At 53.2% G+C, this 17,546-nt stretch overlaps 1 protein-coding gene across 1 annotated transcript; it reads right to left on the minus strand.

The window, feature by feature from the left end:
- Window positions 1-1,751: 1,751 nt before the first annotated feature.
- LOC136302526 (olfactory receptor 14J1-like) lies at window positions 1,752-2,717 on the minus strand. Its single transcript, XM_066205996.1, has one exon. It carries the CDS (start codon window positions 2,715-2,717, stop codon window positions 1,752-1,754), a length of 966 nt encoding a protein of 321 aa, XP_066062093.1.
- Between the last annotated feature and the right edge of the window lie 14,829 nt (window positions 2,718-17,546).

Consider the following 17,546-nt stretch of genomic DNA (forward strand, 5'->3'; position numbering starts at 1 on the left):
AGCCCCACAGAACCAAGGGTACATTGTGACACTGCGGGGCCTGGTGTGACCAAGGGGACCAGAGTGACACCGTGGGGCCCCATGGAACCAAGGGACCGGCGTGAAACTGCGTAGACTCTTATAATCAAGGGCCCATTGATATCCTCTCCCTGTCCCAGCCCTGCAGAGCAGCCCAGTCCAGTCTGGCCCAGCAGCAGGAACTGGAGGCACTGGAGGTCATGGACAGCCACTCTGTGTCTGCAATGCTCAGGAGATGCTCAGCTCAGGCAGCTCCTGCAGCCCCAGGGCCAGCCCCGCTGCCCAGCACAGCAACAGAGAGTTGGCCCCGGGGCTCCTCAGGCTGCTGCTGCTGCCCCAGGGACAGGGCAGCCTCTTGCCAGGGCTCCTCTGCACACCCACGGGCTCCTGCTCTGCTCCTGGCACACGGCAGCTGCCCACAGAGCCTTTCCCAGGGGAACACATCTGTGCTGGCCTGAGCAGCTATTGCTGCGGCCCCTGCCCTGCTGCCCACAGCCCCGAGCTGGGGCTGCTGCTCTGCAGAGCACAGGGGCTGTGCTGCCCGGGGCCCTGGGCTGCCTCTGCTGGGCTCTGCTGCTCAGCCCGGGAGACAGAGGCAGCTGATGGTGCTCCCTGCACTGACCCCCTTCCACACAGGCTCTGCTGGGGCCATGGAGGCTGCTCAGAGCTGCCTGCCTTGTTCCAGGGCTGCCACATGGCCTTGGGGCTGCCCTGGATCCTCCTGGGGAAGTTCCCTGAGGCCCAGAGCAGTCAGTGCCCAGACTCCTCTCCCTGTGCCTGCTGTGTCCCCTGGGGCTGCAGAGCTCTCCTGGCTCACAGCAGACATTCAGTCCTTGATCTCGGGGTGACCCCACCCTGGCCAGACCTGTGCCCAGGGAGCTCCACTCCCTGCTGATCCCTGGCACACGCTGTCCCTGCAGCTCCCCTGTGTTCTCCTGGCAGCTCCCAAGGCCCTCCAGACAAACATTCCCCTGCCATCAGCCCTGGCACAAGCTGCAGAGCCCCAGGAAGGTTCAGCACAGGCCATTCACCATCTGATGGGCCCTGGCCACCAACAAGCAGAACCTGAGGCAGCCCTGAGTCCCCTGAAGGCCACGCTGGGACCCTGATGTCATCCCACTGAGCCCTGGGAGAAAAAGGAGCACAAGGAGCCTCTTCAGAGTCTGTTCCTTGGGCCTCTTCCTGAGAGTGACTCTGCAGGGAGAGCAAAGCCTTCCTGCCCTGCCCTCCCTGTGCTGCTGGAGCTGCTGTGCTGGAGCCCAGCTGTGTCCCAGCAGTGCCCATGGCCAGTCCCTGCCTGTGGTCACAGCAGGGACATGCAGCAGGACAGTGACCAATGTGCCAGAGCACTGCGGCCTTACAGCCACAGAAGGGCAGGGAAGGAGAGGCTGGAGCTGGGAAGAGCAGCACTGAAAGGACCACGCACTACTGCTCCCTGGCAGTGCTGCTCTGCTGGGACTCTTTTCCCCTTCTCCCTTCTTATTTCATGCAGGTCTCAGAGTTGGGATCCCAGATAAAACAGCACTGCAAGCTGGTTTATTTTCTTCAAATGTAGCAATAGCACACATCATGCTTTACAGAGCTTCTTGGTCAAATTCAAGAGGAAGACAGTGAATTAGATGGAGGTGATTAAAAAAAATAATTTGGGATAATTTTCTGTCAGAAAAACCAATTGAATACTTCCAAAGACCTGGGTAGGCCTGTTGGGCCTTTCATGAGTTCCATTGCGAACACTATGCAGAAGAAAACAGGCAGTTTGTTGCTCCTGAAAAGCATCTACTCATCATTTTCCTCAGGGCATCCTTGAGCTCCTTGTCCCTCAGGCTGTAGATGACGGGGTTCAGGGCTGGAGGCACCACTGAGTACAGAACTGACAATGCCAGATCCAGGGATGGGGAAGAGATAAAGGGGGGCTTCAGGTAGGCAAATGTGCCAGCGCTGAGGAACAGGGAGAGCACGGCCAGGTGGGGGAGGCAGGTGGAAAAGGCTTTGTGCCGTCCCTGCTCCGAGGGGATCCTCAGCACAGCCCTGAAGATCTGCAGATACGAGAAAACCATGAACACAAAACAACCAAGACATAAACAGATGGAAAACAAAAGAACCCCAAGTACCCTGAGATTGGAATGTGAGCAGGAAAGTTTGAGGATCTGTGGGATTTCACAGAAGAACTGGCCCACGGCATTGCCCTGGCACAGGGGCAGGGAAAATGTATTGGCCGTGTGCAGCAGAGCGTTGAGAAAGGCACTGGCCCAGGCAGCTGCTGCCATGTGGGCACAAGCTCTGCTGCCCAGGAGGGTCCCGTAGTGCAGGGGTTTGCAGATGGACACGTAGCGGTCGTAGCACATGATGGTCAGGAGGGAAAATTCTGCTGAAATGAAAAACACAAACAGAAAGAGCTGTTCAGAACATCCTGCATAGGAGATGGTCCTGGTGTCCCAGAGGGAATTGTGCATGGCTTTGGGGACAGTGGTGCAGATGGAGCCCAGGTCAGCGAGGGCCAGGTTGAGCAGGAAGAAGAACATGGGGCTGTGCAGGTGGTGGCCGCAGGCTACGGCGCTGATGACGAGGCCGTTGCCCAGGAGGGCAGCCAGGGAGATGCCCAGGAAGAGGCAGAAGTGCAGGAGCTGCAGCTGCCGCGTGTCTGCCAATGCCAGCAGGAGGAAGTGGCTGATGGAGCTGCTGTTGGACTTTTGCTGCATTGGGGTCTTGAAATCTGTTGAAGGAAGGAAGAAAGTGACTTTGAGGGAAGATTTCTCACAGTAAAGTCAAAGGTCTTTCTCACAGACCAGTCCCTGCCACTAAACATATCCCCCTTGTCTATGTCTAGGAGAACTTCCTTCACCTTGGTTGCTCAAGCCCAGATTGCTGCTGGCCAATGTTCAGTGAGGAGCCAGACATTGACCTGCAGGACACCTGCAAGTCAGTCCTGACCCCCAGTCAGTGCAGGGGAACAGTGAGGGCAGGGGCCAGTCCTAGGGTTTGAACTTGAGTCTCCTCCTAAGGCACAGGAGACAACAAGTGAAAGGGATAGGGATTGCAGGTGGCAGAACTAGAGATTCTGCTGCATCTGGATAGAACAGAGAGTCCAGTGAGGCAGGGGCATTGTCTGAGCCTTAGTGCAGACTGAGGGGAGCTGCTCTGTCCCTCTCTCCTGTTCCCAGCAGCCCTGGATTTGCACCTTTCTGAGCTCCAATCCTGTGCTACCCTGGAAAGCCAGGTGACACTGCTGAGAGCAGAGGGAACCCTGGCACACAAAGTGGCCCCTGCCTTTCCCTAAATCAGGGAGATTCGGCTCATTCCCAGCCTGCCCTGCCCAGAGCTCCCTGGGGCAGAGGGAGCTGGGACACCCCATTGCTGTGCTCAGCCTGCACAGGAGGAGCCCAAGGGCTGGGCCTGAGCCTGCAGCTGGAACTGCCATTCCCAGAGAGCCCGTCAGCAATGCCAGCAGCACCTGGGCAAGGCAAGGAGAGAGAGAGCCGGGCCCTGAGGAAAAGCCTTTCCCTGCCCAGCCCTGCACAGCCCCTCCCAGGCAGCAGCAGTGCAGGACAGTGGCCCTCAAGCCCTGGTCAGCAGGCAATGGGCACATGGCAGGAGAGATGCCCTGCATCTCTGGGGCTGCTCTGCCGGCCCAGGAGGGGACTGAGGGCCCCGAGCCCCCGGGCTGAGGGCTGTGCTGGCTGGGAGGGGACACAAGAGCTGTGCTGCTCAGGGCAGTGTGTGCCCTGCAGGGCAGGGCCGGCAGGTGCCACATGTCCCCTGCAGCAGGGCTTCCCTCAGCACTGCCTCCCTCCCTCCCTGCCCACGGCTCTGCTGCTGGAGCTGTCCCAGCCCGAGCTGTTCCTGTGGCCCCGGGCTCCTTCCCTGCCAGAGCTGCCGGAGCCCAGCCCAGCCCTGGGCCAGCTCTGCCCTGCAGCTGCTCGGGGCTGCAGGGATTAAAGAGCAGCTCCCCCAGGACTGGGCACCATGGAAAGGTGATGCTGGATGGATCTGGAGGCTGGGGAAGTGCAGGCACTTGCTGAGGTTCCCAGGAATCCTCATCCTGATGCTTTAAGAGCCACAGCCCTTGCTCTGCCCTGCACAGCTGAGTTTCCATTGCTGCCAAGTTGAGTCAGGGAAAAATGGGAGCACAGATTGAGGAAAGCAGAAACACAAGCAGGAAACTCCTGCCCTGAATGAGCTCATGAAAAGTCCCTTCAGAAATTACCTGGGCATGAGCTGGAGCTCTGAGCAGCCCTGGCACACACAGCACCCTCTCCACAGCAGCAGGACCTACCCTGGCAGGAGTCACTCACTGCACTCACAGCTCCCCTCCAGCATCCATGGGAGATGCCAGGCTGGCTGAGAGCTGCCCCTGGCAGGTGACAGATCCCCCGGCCTGGCCAAGAGCCCTCAGGGCTGCAGCACCTGCTCTGCACGACAGCCCTGGGCACCCCTGGCTGCAGCCCCAGCTTCAGCCCCTGCAGCCGTCCCTGGCAGCAGGAGCCGTCCTGCCCTGTCCCTCTGACGGTGCCCCGGGCAGCTCCGCTCTGGAGCACATCCTTCCCCAAAGCAGAAAGGGCAGCAGAGCCATCCTTACAGTGCTGTCAGTCCTGTCCTGGGTCAGCTTTAGGAGATCCCTGCAGCCACAGACTGACTGTGTCTGAAGTGGTGAACATTTCTTCACGAAGAAGCTCAGAATTTTCCTTCCAGGTGTTTAAGCCTCTGTCTGCCTCACTGCTGTCAGGTACCTGCAGGCAGTGCCCTCAGCCCTGTTGGGCTGGGAGTGGAGCTGCTCCTGAGGAGAAATGTCTTTTTAAAGCTCTTCTTGGTTGCCAGGAGGTGCCTCTGTGCCAGGAGCCCGGCCCAGCTCAGCAGCACAGACACAGTACCAGGATTTTAATGACCCTCTTGGGGCTTTGGTGTTGTTTACATCAGACTCAGTCCCTAAGAGAGTGTTAAAATAACTTTCTGAGAACTCCTAATCAGATTGAAACTCCAAAGTTTCTTGAAGTTTTAATGGGTCCCACTGACAGACATGACTGAGAAAATGTCCCCAGGTTCCAGTTAGAGCAGAATACTGTAGGCACTGATGACAGGTGGGGACAAACAAGGCAAAGGTGTCTCTGATGCTGAGCAATCCTGCATGTGTTTCAGAAATGCAAAGGCCAAGGCCTGAGCCCCAGCCCCTGCCAAGGCACATCCTGTCCCTCCCTCAGTGCTCAGGGCTCTTCCCGGCCCACTGGGATGTGGGGATGTGCAATGCCAAGGGCAGCACCATGGGGCGGCCCCTGCCAGGCTGCTGAGCAGGGACAAGGAGGCAATGAGGCCCCAGGCCTGCAAGGGTCACTTGTCTCCTCCTCATGGCTCAGGCTCAGGCCCAGCAGCCATGGCCAAAGTGCTGCAGGAGTTGGCTCTGTCAGGGCCTTGCAGCTGCTGCCCATCCCTGTGCCCTGTGCAGCCCAGGCTGTCCTCCGGTGTCCGTGCCCTGCGCCTGTGTCCCTGCAGGCTGTCGTCATTCCCCGGCTGCCCCACCTGGCTGAGCCCTTCCTTTGCTGACAGCTCTGCGTCCTGCCTGCCTCTGCCTGGCCACACAGAGCCTTGGGCTGCTTCACTCTTTCTGGGGGATGTTTTGCACCACAGCCCTGCCCTGGGACAGAAATTCCTCTCCCCTTGTGTCCAGTTTGGAACTGCCCAGGAGATTCGTTTGGCATTATTTCATCCTCAGGCAGTTTCACACAATGAAGAAGAGCTCCACCATCTCTGAAACACCCCTTCAGGCCCTCTCAGGCTACTCACACCACTGAGCCCAGGGCCCTTAGTCTCACGGGCTTTGTGCTTGTGGCCTCCAGATCATATCTTGGGAGATTTTTGTGTCTTTTCAAGGTCTTTTCAGATTAAAACATCGTGGTCATAATCCCAGAAAAATTGGCATATTTTTACAAGCCTGTATTGGCAGTGGAAAGGGAAAAGCCTTTAAAATTGTCAAGCATAAATTCAGACTTGATATAAGAATGAAATATTTTGTGTTTATGCTGACAGGACAGGAACAGGTTGTCCACAAAAGTGAGTGCCCCATCCCAAAAAGTGTTCAAGATCTGGAGCTTTGACCATCTGTTGCAGTGGTAGTTGTGCCCTCTCACAGCAAGGGGGCTGCAGTACATAATATTTTAGGGCCATTCCAATTTTAAAAAAACAGAAGATAAACATTTAATTTTAGGGAAGTTCTGACACCTCCTCATGAAAGCCTCACCAAGGGGGTCAATGGCAGAGCTTTCCAGCATGATGTCATCTGAGCATGGGAGGTTCTGCGTTGGGGTCTGAGATTTACGATGGAAATTCCCAAAGGGCATTTGGCCAATGTGCGAGATTTCCGATGGAGTATCTAAGAAAGGACCCCAGGAAGGGAAAGGATGGGGGATCAAGGTGGTTTGCTCAGAGGTGATGGTCAGTGCCCATCCCTGGCCATGCCCTACAGCTGATCCCCACAGCCTGTGCCATTTTCCTAAACCCCCTGCTGCCAAGAACTCTCTGGGACAAGGGAGCTCTCTCTGCTCATGGTACTGAGGGATGTCCAAGTGCCAGATACTGGCGTGGGGACCACAAACCATCAGGTCCTGTGTCCTTTGGGGCCCAGGCACTGTTGAGACTGGTGTGTGTGCACACAGCACTGGTGTGTGTGGGGCTGGGTGTGACCACCAGGGAACATCAAACCAGAGCAACCAGAGAGCAGCAGAGGCCAGAGAGTCACTGAGTGAGATCAGCTCCTGCAGGGATCCACATGGTCTGGGTGTCTGTGCAGCTCTGCATCTCATCCTGCCATGGCAGAGCACACAGACAGCCCCTCCCTATGTCCCTTTCTCCACTGACTGTGCTTTGGCCTGGCCTGGAAACCTCCCGAGGTCCCTCCCATGGGGAGTCCCTGTGCATTTCCCTCCCCCATGGCTCGGCCTTTCCTGATCCTGTGGTGTTTTAACAGTGGAACATGGTGCCCAAGACGGAGGATGGAAACAAGCTGTCTGTAGCCCTTGCAAATCTCTTCTTTCCCTTTGCTCACAGCTGATGACTCTTGGCTGACAGGGACAAGCTGTAGTCTCTGACTGCTTTGTTCTGTTTGACTCGAGGTGGAAGTGCTGACGTCTCCCCAGGCAGCCTACAAAGGCCTCCTGCAAATGACTGAGGAGGAGGAGCCCCAGGATCGGTGTGAGCCACAGGAACTGCCTCCACCAGAAGTGCTGCCAGTTGAGCATGACCTGAACGTGGTGGAGGACAAGAGCACTCCGTGGGAGGAGGTAGAACATTTGAACAAGGAGCTGCAAGTGTGTCTGTAGCCCTCGGAGGGGGAAAAGAGGAAGTGGAATATGGTCCTTGGGAGGAAGTGGAATATGGTCCTTGTGGCAGTCCTCCTTCAGAAAATCCCTGAAAATGGAAGATGAATCTGGCCATGAACTCCAGTAACACCAGCCTTTGGCTTTGAGCCATCCAGTCAAAGGGAAGTGGACGTGCAAAAAATCCATTTGAAGAGCCCTGCTGGTGGCAGGCTGACAGCATCTTCCTAAGGGCTGGCATTTGGAATGGCATCTCAGGGTCATCTCTGCCAGCCACCTTTCTGAACCAAACTCATTTCTTCTCCCAGATCTACACAGGCTCTTGCACCAAACCAGCTGCAGCAGGAGCATTGTGTCAAGGAGCCTTTGCTCCCCGAGCTGAGACGGTGATCCCGGGCAGTCGGTTCATCTCCTGCGCTGACACAGCTGCTGCTCAGCAACAGCAGATCGAGGAGGACTCCCTGGAGCTACTGAGTACATCGTGTGTATTTGTTGTCTGGAGGATAGCGTATTGTGTGCACGTGGCAGCGTAGCTGGACCAAATGTTTTTCCTCAGTTTGATATCACAGGGACATTTAGGATTCCCCATAGGAACTTCTGGAGAAAATCAGTCTCTGCTGGCCATTTCTGCTTCAGAGCTGTCTGTCTGGTTGTTTTGTTGTTGTTACCCAGCTGACCACAAAGTGTTCAGAGCCCCAGCAATGGGGCTGCCTTTTGTGCCTCCTGGAAGCTGGGATCTCTGCTTCAAAGCGAGCATCTTGAATTTTGTTTTCCTCAGGGACAATTGTGAGCATGGAAAATCCCATGACAAAATCCATCAAAGTCAAAAATATCGGCAGCGGGTGAGTCCAACCACAAAACCATGGGCCAGGTGTTTTCCTGGTAGAATATCTATCAAGTCTGAAGTCAGGCAAGCTGCAAAAATGTTCAGACACTGAGGATAGATTGTCCCATCTCTCAGTACCAGTCAGAATTTGTAAGCGTGGCCAGAAGGCATTGTCAAATTGTCAAATTGTCACACTGCCAAGGTCTTGCCTGGAGCAAGGAAAATGACCTGGTAGATCTCCTGGTCTCTCAAGCATGGGACATCTCTGTGTTTATTTCCTTAGCATTTTTGTATATCTATACTCAGCTGGCTACACGTACAGAGGGAGTAGAATCTTGCTTGCCTGAAAGAGAAACCTACCCCCTATCATAGCTTTCTTTCCAAGAGTTTGCTGAAGGAAATACTCCATGGTCAGGATTAGAACTGCATAATTTAGAGACTGAAACCCGAGAAGAAAGAAGAAACTCTCCTTCTGAGCTGAGGCAGTCATCCTCAATGCTTCAGGCCCAGTGGCCATGCACTTGAGAGCAAAATGCCTCATCTGCCTTCTGACAGAGCCCTTCTGCATCCTGCAGGTTTTAGGCATTTCCAGCAGAGATCTCCAGTCTGGGCTGGCTTGCACTCCAAGATCTAAACGCTTTCTCCTTTCTTTGTGGCTCTTTTGTTTCTCGGACTTTTGGAGAGGTTTGTAAAGCACTCAACACTGCCACAGGAGGAGAGGTAAATGCCAACAGCCCCTACAGACTCTGCTGCTCTCAGGGGCTTTCGCCTCTGGTGTCAGCTGTGGCTGCAGCTTTGGGTAGAGCTGTGTTGAAAAGAAACAAGAAGCACAGACTTGTGGCAGCCTGCAAATTGCATTTGGGACAGTCTTTGTCCTTCTCAGGTGCCAGAAGGAAGGCAAGGAGGGTAGTGGTTCCTTTCACAGAAGGACTCGCTCGCTTGCTGAATTGCTAAAACAAAGGTGGTGCCTCCTCGAGCATCTCCCTGCTCTTTTGGGCTACAGCTTGAGTCCGGAATTTTCATTTCTGGCTGCCAGCAAATACATCTGAATGATACTTCTGGGAGCTCGGTACCTCTGAACGACAGAACCAATAGGATTTCTGCAGAAGCCATTTCATATTTACATTACACTATGTTTATAGATTGTAAGACCACTGTTCAGACCTTCATGCCTTTCTTGATTGGTTCAACTGCTTTGTTGGCTCAGCACACATGCCTTAGGCAATTTGATTGGCTATAATTCCGAGCCTTCATGGCCTCTAGCTCATTTTTCTTGTCCTGGTATTCAATTTCCCAGGCTCCTCTTCTTTTTAGACCAGTTTATGTCTCTGTGGCCTTGATATATTCCCAAAGAGCTGCTACTTGTAACTAATATCTCTAGGTGGTAGTTGGGCTTGAGCACTTTGTATTCCAAGTTATGCAGATACATTTCTGCAGATACATTGCTACAGTTAGTGGTAGCTCCTCAGCCACCTGCAGTGCTGATGGCTCTCTCTTCTGCTGGAGAAGAGACCAAAGAGGAGCAAAATGAGCAAAGTTACCACAATCCTACAGCTCTGGTGACAGCAGAGTCAGATTTTCCTGAGATAGTAAATGCCAATTCTGGAGGGTGCTGTCTTTAGTGCAAGGCAGAGGTGCAAGTTTATGCCCAGACAGCACTCTCTGCTGCTGGCTAAGGATGCTGAGTGCTGCAGTCCTGCCAGGACCTAGCATTTGCCCCAGCCAGTGACAGCTGGAAAATGGGCTTTGATCTGCCATGTTGAGGCACCAAAGGGCTGGTGCTCTAGGTGAGCATCTGGCTCAGTGAAGCTCTATGTCTTGGCTTCTGCAGCGCTCTAGCCCAAGGGTGCATGGGCTCCTTCTGGAGGTCACAAGGTTTTGTTTCTTTTTTTTCCCATTTGGGACCTGTGTTTGGCTTGTGGAAGTGTTCTGCATTTTTCTTGAGTCGTTCTTCACTTCCACAGAGACATCAGGCTTTTGATAAGTCTCAGCTGTTCCTTCTGTCCTCCATAACCAAAGCTGTGCCATACCACAGGTGGTGCCTTCAAAGTGACTCCAGTTCCAGCCTAGACCTCTCCTCTTCCAGACGACTCCTTCCCCAACACGCCCAGCAACACCAAACCCAGCTCAACGCCCTGCCAGGACCCGCAGCTGTCCCCATCCCGCCGCAGAGCTTTCCCACCCCCTGGTTCCCTGCACATGCCGTGGCATGGCACTCAGGAGGATGTGCTCCAAGGCCTTCCCCAGCAGCAAGCTCAGGCTGCCAGGCCTATGGTTCCTGGATCATCCTTCCCACCCACCCTTCCCGTGCACGGCTGTTCCATTTGCACTCAGCTGGGACTTGTCCGCTTAAGCAAGACTGCTGGTAAAGGATGGAGAGCAGCCTGGCAAGCTCCTTCTCCATCTCCCTCTTTCCTCTCGGGGGAGGTAGAGCATGCCAGTAGAAAGCAAGCAGTGCCAAAAGACTTGGGCCAGCTTCAGGCACATTTAGGAATGAAACAAGGCCTTTGTTTGATGTAAGGAAGCACAGGCAATTGACAGAAGGAAAGAGTACTTAGCACACATATCCAGAAGTACTTAGCACCAGTTAACATAAGAAAAACCTGGAAGCCTAACTTGGCAAGAGAGTGACTTGACAAAAAGCTATAGACATAGCCTTGGGGAAGACCTAAGGGCGGCTACAGAATCAGCCCTGTGCAGGGAAGGGGTGAGGAAGATGAGCTGCTTTGGTGCGCTGAGACTCCTCCTGGCCAGCAGGTAGACATTAGCTTCAAGTCTAGGATTCTGATGCAATGTGTTTCTTTCTAAGCCCCTGCCTATGGAATCACCTCAGCAGTCTAAAGACGGAAGGTATTTTTGATAGAATTCCTACAGAAATCCACTGCAATTTGGACCTGGCAAAGAAGCCTTGTGGTGGGGTGCAGAGCCCTAACCTCCTGCCAATCAAAGAGCTTTTGGTGGACAATGCATTTGTCTGCTGATTTCTTTGAATTCTAGAGACCTCTCAGGACTGCTCTATCCTGAGGGAACGCCCTTGGCCTTGACCTGTAGGCACTTGCGCAAGCTTCAAATCAGCTGCCTCAGCATCCAGGACCTCTCTTGGCTGGCATCCTGACGGGGATGCAGGACTGCTGCGAGGCACTTCTGGGACCCGGCAGGACAGGACCGGCTTTCTCGTGTCCACGTAGCAGCACTCCCTGACACAGCCGTGGTCATCCCTAAAGCGAACAACGCTCACGTGTCTGCGGGGAGGGGCCAGGAACTCTGGCCTGCTCTCAGGGTGTCTCAGCTGGGCCTGCTCAAAAACACGCCCCCATTTGAAGGCCTGCTAATGCCCAGGTGCCAGAAATGCCTGCCTTGTTCTCTCCAAAATGCACAGGAAAAGCCAGTGAGCAGGGTGCCTTGGGAGGCAAACCTTCCAAGCCTTTTCTGAGGCCACGGACACCCCAAGATCAGCCAAGACTCTCCGTGCTGCCTGGCCCACACAGCCCAGCTCGGTGCCGGCCATCTGGGCCGCAGCAGCTTCCAGCAAGCAAGAGGCAAATGCATATTGCCAAGAGTTGAAACACAGCAGACAGGTAAGATGTGAGAGGTGTGTGAGTGAAGGCCTTTGAATTCACAGCTCTCAAAGACAGCTTTGGGGCTGGCAGCTGGACAGAGATGCTCCTGCTCACACCTGTGTCCAAACGGGGGGGAACACACCCTGCTGCAGGTGCTGGCCTTGGTCTCCGCAGGTCCGAGTGGATTCCTAACCTGCTCTTCACAGCCTGCTCCTTTCCGTTGTCCATCTGCCAAGTGCAACGGGCCTCAAGGACTGAAAGGACCACAGAGAGCCAAAGGGGGACAGTTGCTCCTACAGCACCGGGAGCTCCTAGGAAAGCGCTTTCCTTCCGCAGCAAGCCCCTTTCCCCCAGAGGCGTTTCCCCAAATGTGTACCTTTCCTGGGGAACACCAACACACTCTTAAGAAACCCTGGCACGGCTGAATTCCTTCTGGTGCTTTTTGGACAGGCGCTCCAGCTCTAGCTGGGATTTCCCCCAGTGTGATTCCAGGTGGAGGTTCGCACATGCAGCCCCAGGCCCTCTACAAATACAAGCTGCCCGCTGCCTCTTCACCTGCCTCGACGCCTGCCTGCGCTCACAGCAGCAAAACCAGGCTCTTCCTGGCCAGAGACCAGAGCCCTGTTCCCGCAGGACGCTCTTGCCAGCACCTTCCAGGACTCTCTGCTGTGCACGCAGCACTTTTCATGCCCGCTCTCCACAGCCTTTGGAACACAGAGCACAGCCTGGCTGGCGCTGCCATCAGCACACCTCAAACACAGGCGGAGGAAGGAGAAGCAGGGGCTGCTTTGTGGCCATGTCCAAGGGAGACTGGAAGGCTGCCCTCCCTCTGCTTTCACTTGCTTGGCTTTCTGACAGGCTCTGAGGCAGGGGCTGCGATTCCTAAGCTCTGGGGACCAGAACCGCAGCCGGAATCCTGGCACTGCCTGACGGCGCTCGGGACATTGGCTCGGTCACGCGTCCGAGTCTCGGCCACCATGCTGCTGCTGCTTCACTTGCCCTAAGGCACACCCAAAGCTCCCTGTTAAGGCCTGATGGTCTCTGCTTCTGCCCTCTCCCTGACCCTGTGCAGGGATGGTGCACTGCTGTGCTTTCAGGAAGCTATTCTTGAAAGCTTCCAGCATTCCAAGCTCCTTTGCCCTCTGTAGATGCTTGCCATGGAATCCCTCACAGCTGGGTTCAGAGCATACTCAGGTTGGCTCTTCCAAAATCCAGGAGCTTCAGGCTGCTCAGTAGGGCCTTAAACGCCACAGTGTTGTGGAACTGGACCTTCAGCACAGGCACCTTTCCAGCCTGACCCGGCCTCGCTCCTCTGTGTCTCTGCACAAAACACGGCGCGGAAGACGACGGCAGCAGGGGCCTGTGTGTGCCAGGGCTCAGGTTTTTACGCCGCTTCAGCTCCACAGAGACGCAGGTAAAGTGAAGAAGCCAAAGTGTTTATTAATGGAATGCGAAGCAAAGGGATGAGCTGAGAGGGAATAAGGGGGGATGGGCAGGGTCTGAGGGCTGGAGGGAGGGAGCTGTCAGAAGGGAGGGAGAAGGCAGGAGCTATGGGAGCTCCCCACAGGCTGAGCTGTTCCCGGCATCAGCCATGCCTGGAGTAACACTGAGCGATGTTCTCTTCACTGGCTCCTGCTACTGTTCTTGGGACACTGGTTCTCCGAATCCAGCAGATGGCCTTAGTTCTGCAGATCTTTGTCCAAAAATTGCTTGGATTTCCACGTTAGTGGAGGATGGGCTGTCGTCTTTGCGGAGAGGAGGTGCGCTGGGTTGTTGGTTTGATGGTTCCAATACAATATGTTTGGGACAGAGCCAATTAGAAATTATTTTAGCCAATTTATCATATGGCAATTTATCCATTACTTCTTGTGGCACTCCCCTTTTCAGTCCTAGCCACCACCGTTGCTGCCAGTTGGAAATTTGTTTTCCCTTTTCTGATTTTTCATTAGGAGAGGCAATGTGCCTGACTCCTCTGGGTTTTTCTTGTTTGTCCTCTGAGTACTTCACTGGTCCATATTTTCTACTGTAACTTATTAACTCCTCTGCTACCTCACTCCATGTCCAAAGTTTACGATTGCTGTTATATTGTGTGCTAGGAGTTGTAAACGGTGAGGAGTCAGTGGAGTCAGTGGAACCAGTTTGATCTCTTGTATGGCCAAGAAATCTTTCAAGTCTATCTGCCGGAGAGATAGATGCTCTTGTTTATTGAAGAAGAATTGCTGTTGGTTTAAGAGACTCTGGCAAACCTCGAATTAGGGGGGTCATAATCTCAGGTTTGGCAGGCTGTTGCATTGGTGACTCATAGCCAGAGATTAATTTCCTTTCATGTATCATTTGCAAGCATGAAGCTTTGTATAAATTTTCTAGGAGTTGGTCTGGAGTGCTGACTATTGCCAGAGGGTCACCCCTCTCAAGGGGGTTTAACCCCCCTGCCCAGTAAGCTGCACGCTGTGTCAGGGACCATGGAGCACGTGTATTTCCTGTTGTTAAGAAAACTCCATGTCCCCAATAGCCACTTGCTTCTTGTTCACTTAATTTAATTTGGTCAACCCCAGTGAGGGAAACTCTAAACACATACTCCGTCTCTTATTCACTTGGGAGGCGGGAGTATTCTTTCTTTAATTTAGCTAATTCAGTGGCCGTGTATGGTATTTCTTTGGTGGTTATGTGGGGATCATGATCCTCTTCATTTACAGAATTATATTCTGTTTTGATGAGAGGTCTCAAGTTGGAGCAACAGTGTTCCCCACAATTTTGCATGTGTTCTAATTCTTTCTGAGGGTAGATTTGTTTAATGTTGTATGTCTCCTTTCCTTCTATTTCTGTGGGTGAATCTGCAGATTTTAAGTTTTTACTTCGCCCTTCTGCAAGGGAAGTCTGCAGCAAATAATTCTTTCTCTCCTGTTCTAATTGTGTTTGCAAAGCTTCTACCAAATTTTGCAGGGATTCTATTACAGCTTTTTCTTCACTTACCCGTTTAAAACGGGTTGCTATGGCTGCCGAGAGACAGGCCCCCAAAACTGAGCAAAGAATGGTTTTATTTCTGCCCAGTTTATATCTAACATCATGTTGTAAAGAATATATTCTATTTACTATGTTTTCAAAGTTAAACCAATTATTCTGTGCCCACCTTTCTCCATCTGGAGAAGGTCTAGCGTCATGTTTCGCTAACAAAGCATAAAATGCATTCTTATCTTTTTCAGTCATTTTGTGAAGGGACCAAAACCACTCTCAGGGAGGTATTTTTAAAGTTACACCAAAAGCACAGCTACAACTGTGTTTCCCTTCGCTTCCCTGGAATGGGCGAGGAGACCAAAACTGCCTGGGAGGTTCACCTTAGTTACAAATAGTTGTCTCCTCAACTACACCAAGCAGCCCAAAACACACAAAAAAACCTAACTACAGTCCCATCTTTTGCACAATGAGATCTTTTTGTGAAATCATGATGGCAGGGAGTGCTATTTGCCTGGGCATATAGAGTTTGTGGGAATTTTCTCTCGCCCCCCTTGCTTTCTAACAGCGCTCACCAAAGTGGCGTGCTAGGTGCGGCTGAGACGAGGGTCCTTCCCCATTTACAAACTATATAAAACCCGCAACCCCTCTGTCCATCAAGATTCTGTCCGTGACGCCAATTTAATGTCAGGGTCCGCAAATATATGCAGGGAACCTGAGGGTTTGTTTTAAGGATCTCAAGGCGCAAAAGACACAGCAGGGGACAACTCAGTTTACTCAATCAAAAATGCACCTTTATTTAGTGCCAACAAATGCAATAGTGGAGATTTGAAGGGAAATAAAGGATAGCGAGAAAAGAGAAAGAGGAGGTGGGTTATAGCTACCAACGAAGAGACGAAATCCTCGTCGTCTGGCCAATAGATCCGTCTTCTTCTGTGGGGAGATCTCAAAGTCTGTGGTTAACTCAGGGGTCCTTATAGTCCTCTCCAAAGCGACAGGCAGTTGGCCAAACAGGTGGGGGAAATCAATACAGTGTGCTCATTTTGAGAACTCAGAACAGGTCAGCTGTCAGCAGGTACAGTGTCAACCAGTACAAGTCAGCAGGCGCAGTCACTTCACCGTGACTTGCCCATTGTTTCTGCTCAGGTTCTGATGTTCCGATAGAAATGCGTGCTGGGTTTTTTCCATCAAACACACCGGCATGCAGCACTTGGTCAACATCCCACCTCAGCCAGGCCAGAACTCCCGTGTTGAGATTTTAAAGTCCCTTTTAGGGGTTTCAGTCTCTGTCCTTGACAATGGTCATGAGGCAGATGAGGGATCTTTGGATTGTCTCTTACACATGGGGCCCTGCAGTGTCCCAAGGGCCCTTTGGTTCCATGATGCCCTACAGTGTCACAACGGTGTCCTTGGTCCAATGGGGCCCCAAAGTGACACAATGGCCACTTGGTTCCATGAGACCTTGTAGGATCACAATGATCTCCTTGGCTCTGCAGTGTCACAATTGGACTCCTGGTTAAAGGAGACCCCAAAGTGTCACAATGGATCCTTGTTGCCATAAAGTCTCACTGTGTCACCATATTCTCATCAGTTCAATCAGGCCCCACAGTGTCCCAATGGTCTACTTGGCTCAGCAGTTTTGAAATGGCCTTGGTTCCATGAGGCCCTGCTGTGCCACACAGACCCTTGGTTACACAAGACCCCACAGAGCCACAAGGATCCCCTTTGCTTTCATAACGCCCAAAAGTGTCATAATGGCCCCTTGGTTCTCGGAGGCCCCTCAATGTCACAATGGACCACTTGGTTTCCTTGGCCTCCCCTGTGTCACAAGGGTTCCTTTATTCCATGAGCCCTTGTAGTGCCACACTGCTCTCCTTGGTTCCATGAGGGCCTGAAGCGTCACAATGTCCCATTGCTTCTATGGGGCCCCAGAGTGTCACAAAGGCCCCTTGGTTCCGCAGTATCGCAAAGGACACTTATGGTTCCTTGAGGCCCCAAAGTGTCACAGTGGCCCCTTGTTTCCATGGGGACCCCAGTGTCATAAGGGTCTCCTTGGTTCCACAGTGTGACAATGCACCCTTGGTTACAGGAAGCCCTGCAGTGTCACAATGGACATTTGCAAGGCTGGAACTGCTCTGGAGCCAGGCTGAGAGAGCTGGAGCTGTTCAGCCTGGGTGTGAGAAGGCGCCAGGGAGACATTGGAGTCCATTCCAGCACCTAAAGGGGCTTTGAGAGAGCTGGAGAGGGACTTTGAACAAAGTGACAGGAAAAGAGGGAGTGGCTTTCAGAGTGACAGGACAACAGGGAATGGCCATGAGGGCAAGGAGGGCAGGTTTAGATAGGATATTGGGAAGAAATTCTTCCCAGTGAGGACGGTGAGGCCCTGGCACAGGTTACCCAGAGAGGCTGCAGACTCCCCACCTCTGGCCGTGTTCAAGGCCAGGTTGCATGGAGCAATCTGGTCCAGTGGAAGGTGTCCCTACTCATGGCATGAGATTAGAACTGGATGATCTTTAGGATTCCAACCCAGGCCATTCCATGATCCTAGATTTGCCCCTCCTGCTCTCATTTAGCAGCAGGTTGACATGTTCCTTTTGCAGCCATTTCCTGCAAATACAGCAGCAGAATTACCCTTGCTCTAGATATTGCCTGAGGCCTCCATCAGCTCCAGCTGAGCTTTGGCTTTCCTAAACACATGAACACACGCTCAGGTCAGATCTCTGAATTCCTCTGCCATAGCTTGTCCTCACTTCCACCTCCTGGTCGTTGTGTTGTGGCTCATCCCTGTCATTTGTCCCTGAGGCAGCACAGCCCCCCATTCCCAGCACAGGCCCCACATCCCCCTCAGTAGACACGGCACAGCACAGGGTGTGTTTTGGGTGGGCA

This window comes from Chamaea fasciata, unplaced genomic scaffold, assembly GCF_029207755.1.
Source record: "Chamaea fasciata isolate MVZ Bird 193981 ecotype frontalis unplaced genomic scaffold, bChaFas1.0.hap1 SCAF_29, whole genome shotgun sequence".
NCBI classification, from domain to species: Eukaryota; Metazoa; Chordata; class Aves; order Passeriformes; family Sylviidae; genus Chamaea; species Chamaea fasciata.

What these genes read in the sequence shown, in the direction of transcription:
- LOC136302526 (XM_066205996.1), bottom strand. Translation starts at nt 2,717, where the DNA reads ATGCAGCAAAAGTCCAACAGCAGCTCCATCAGCCACTTCCTCCTGCTG.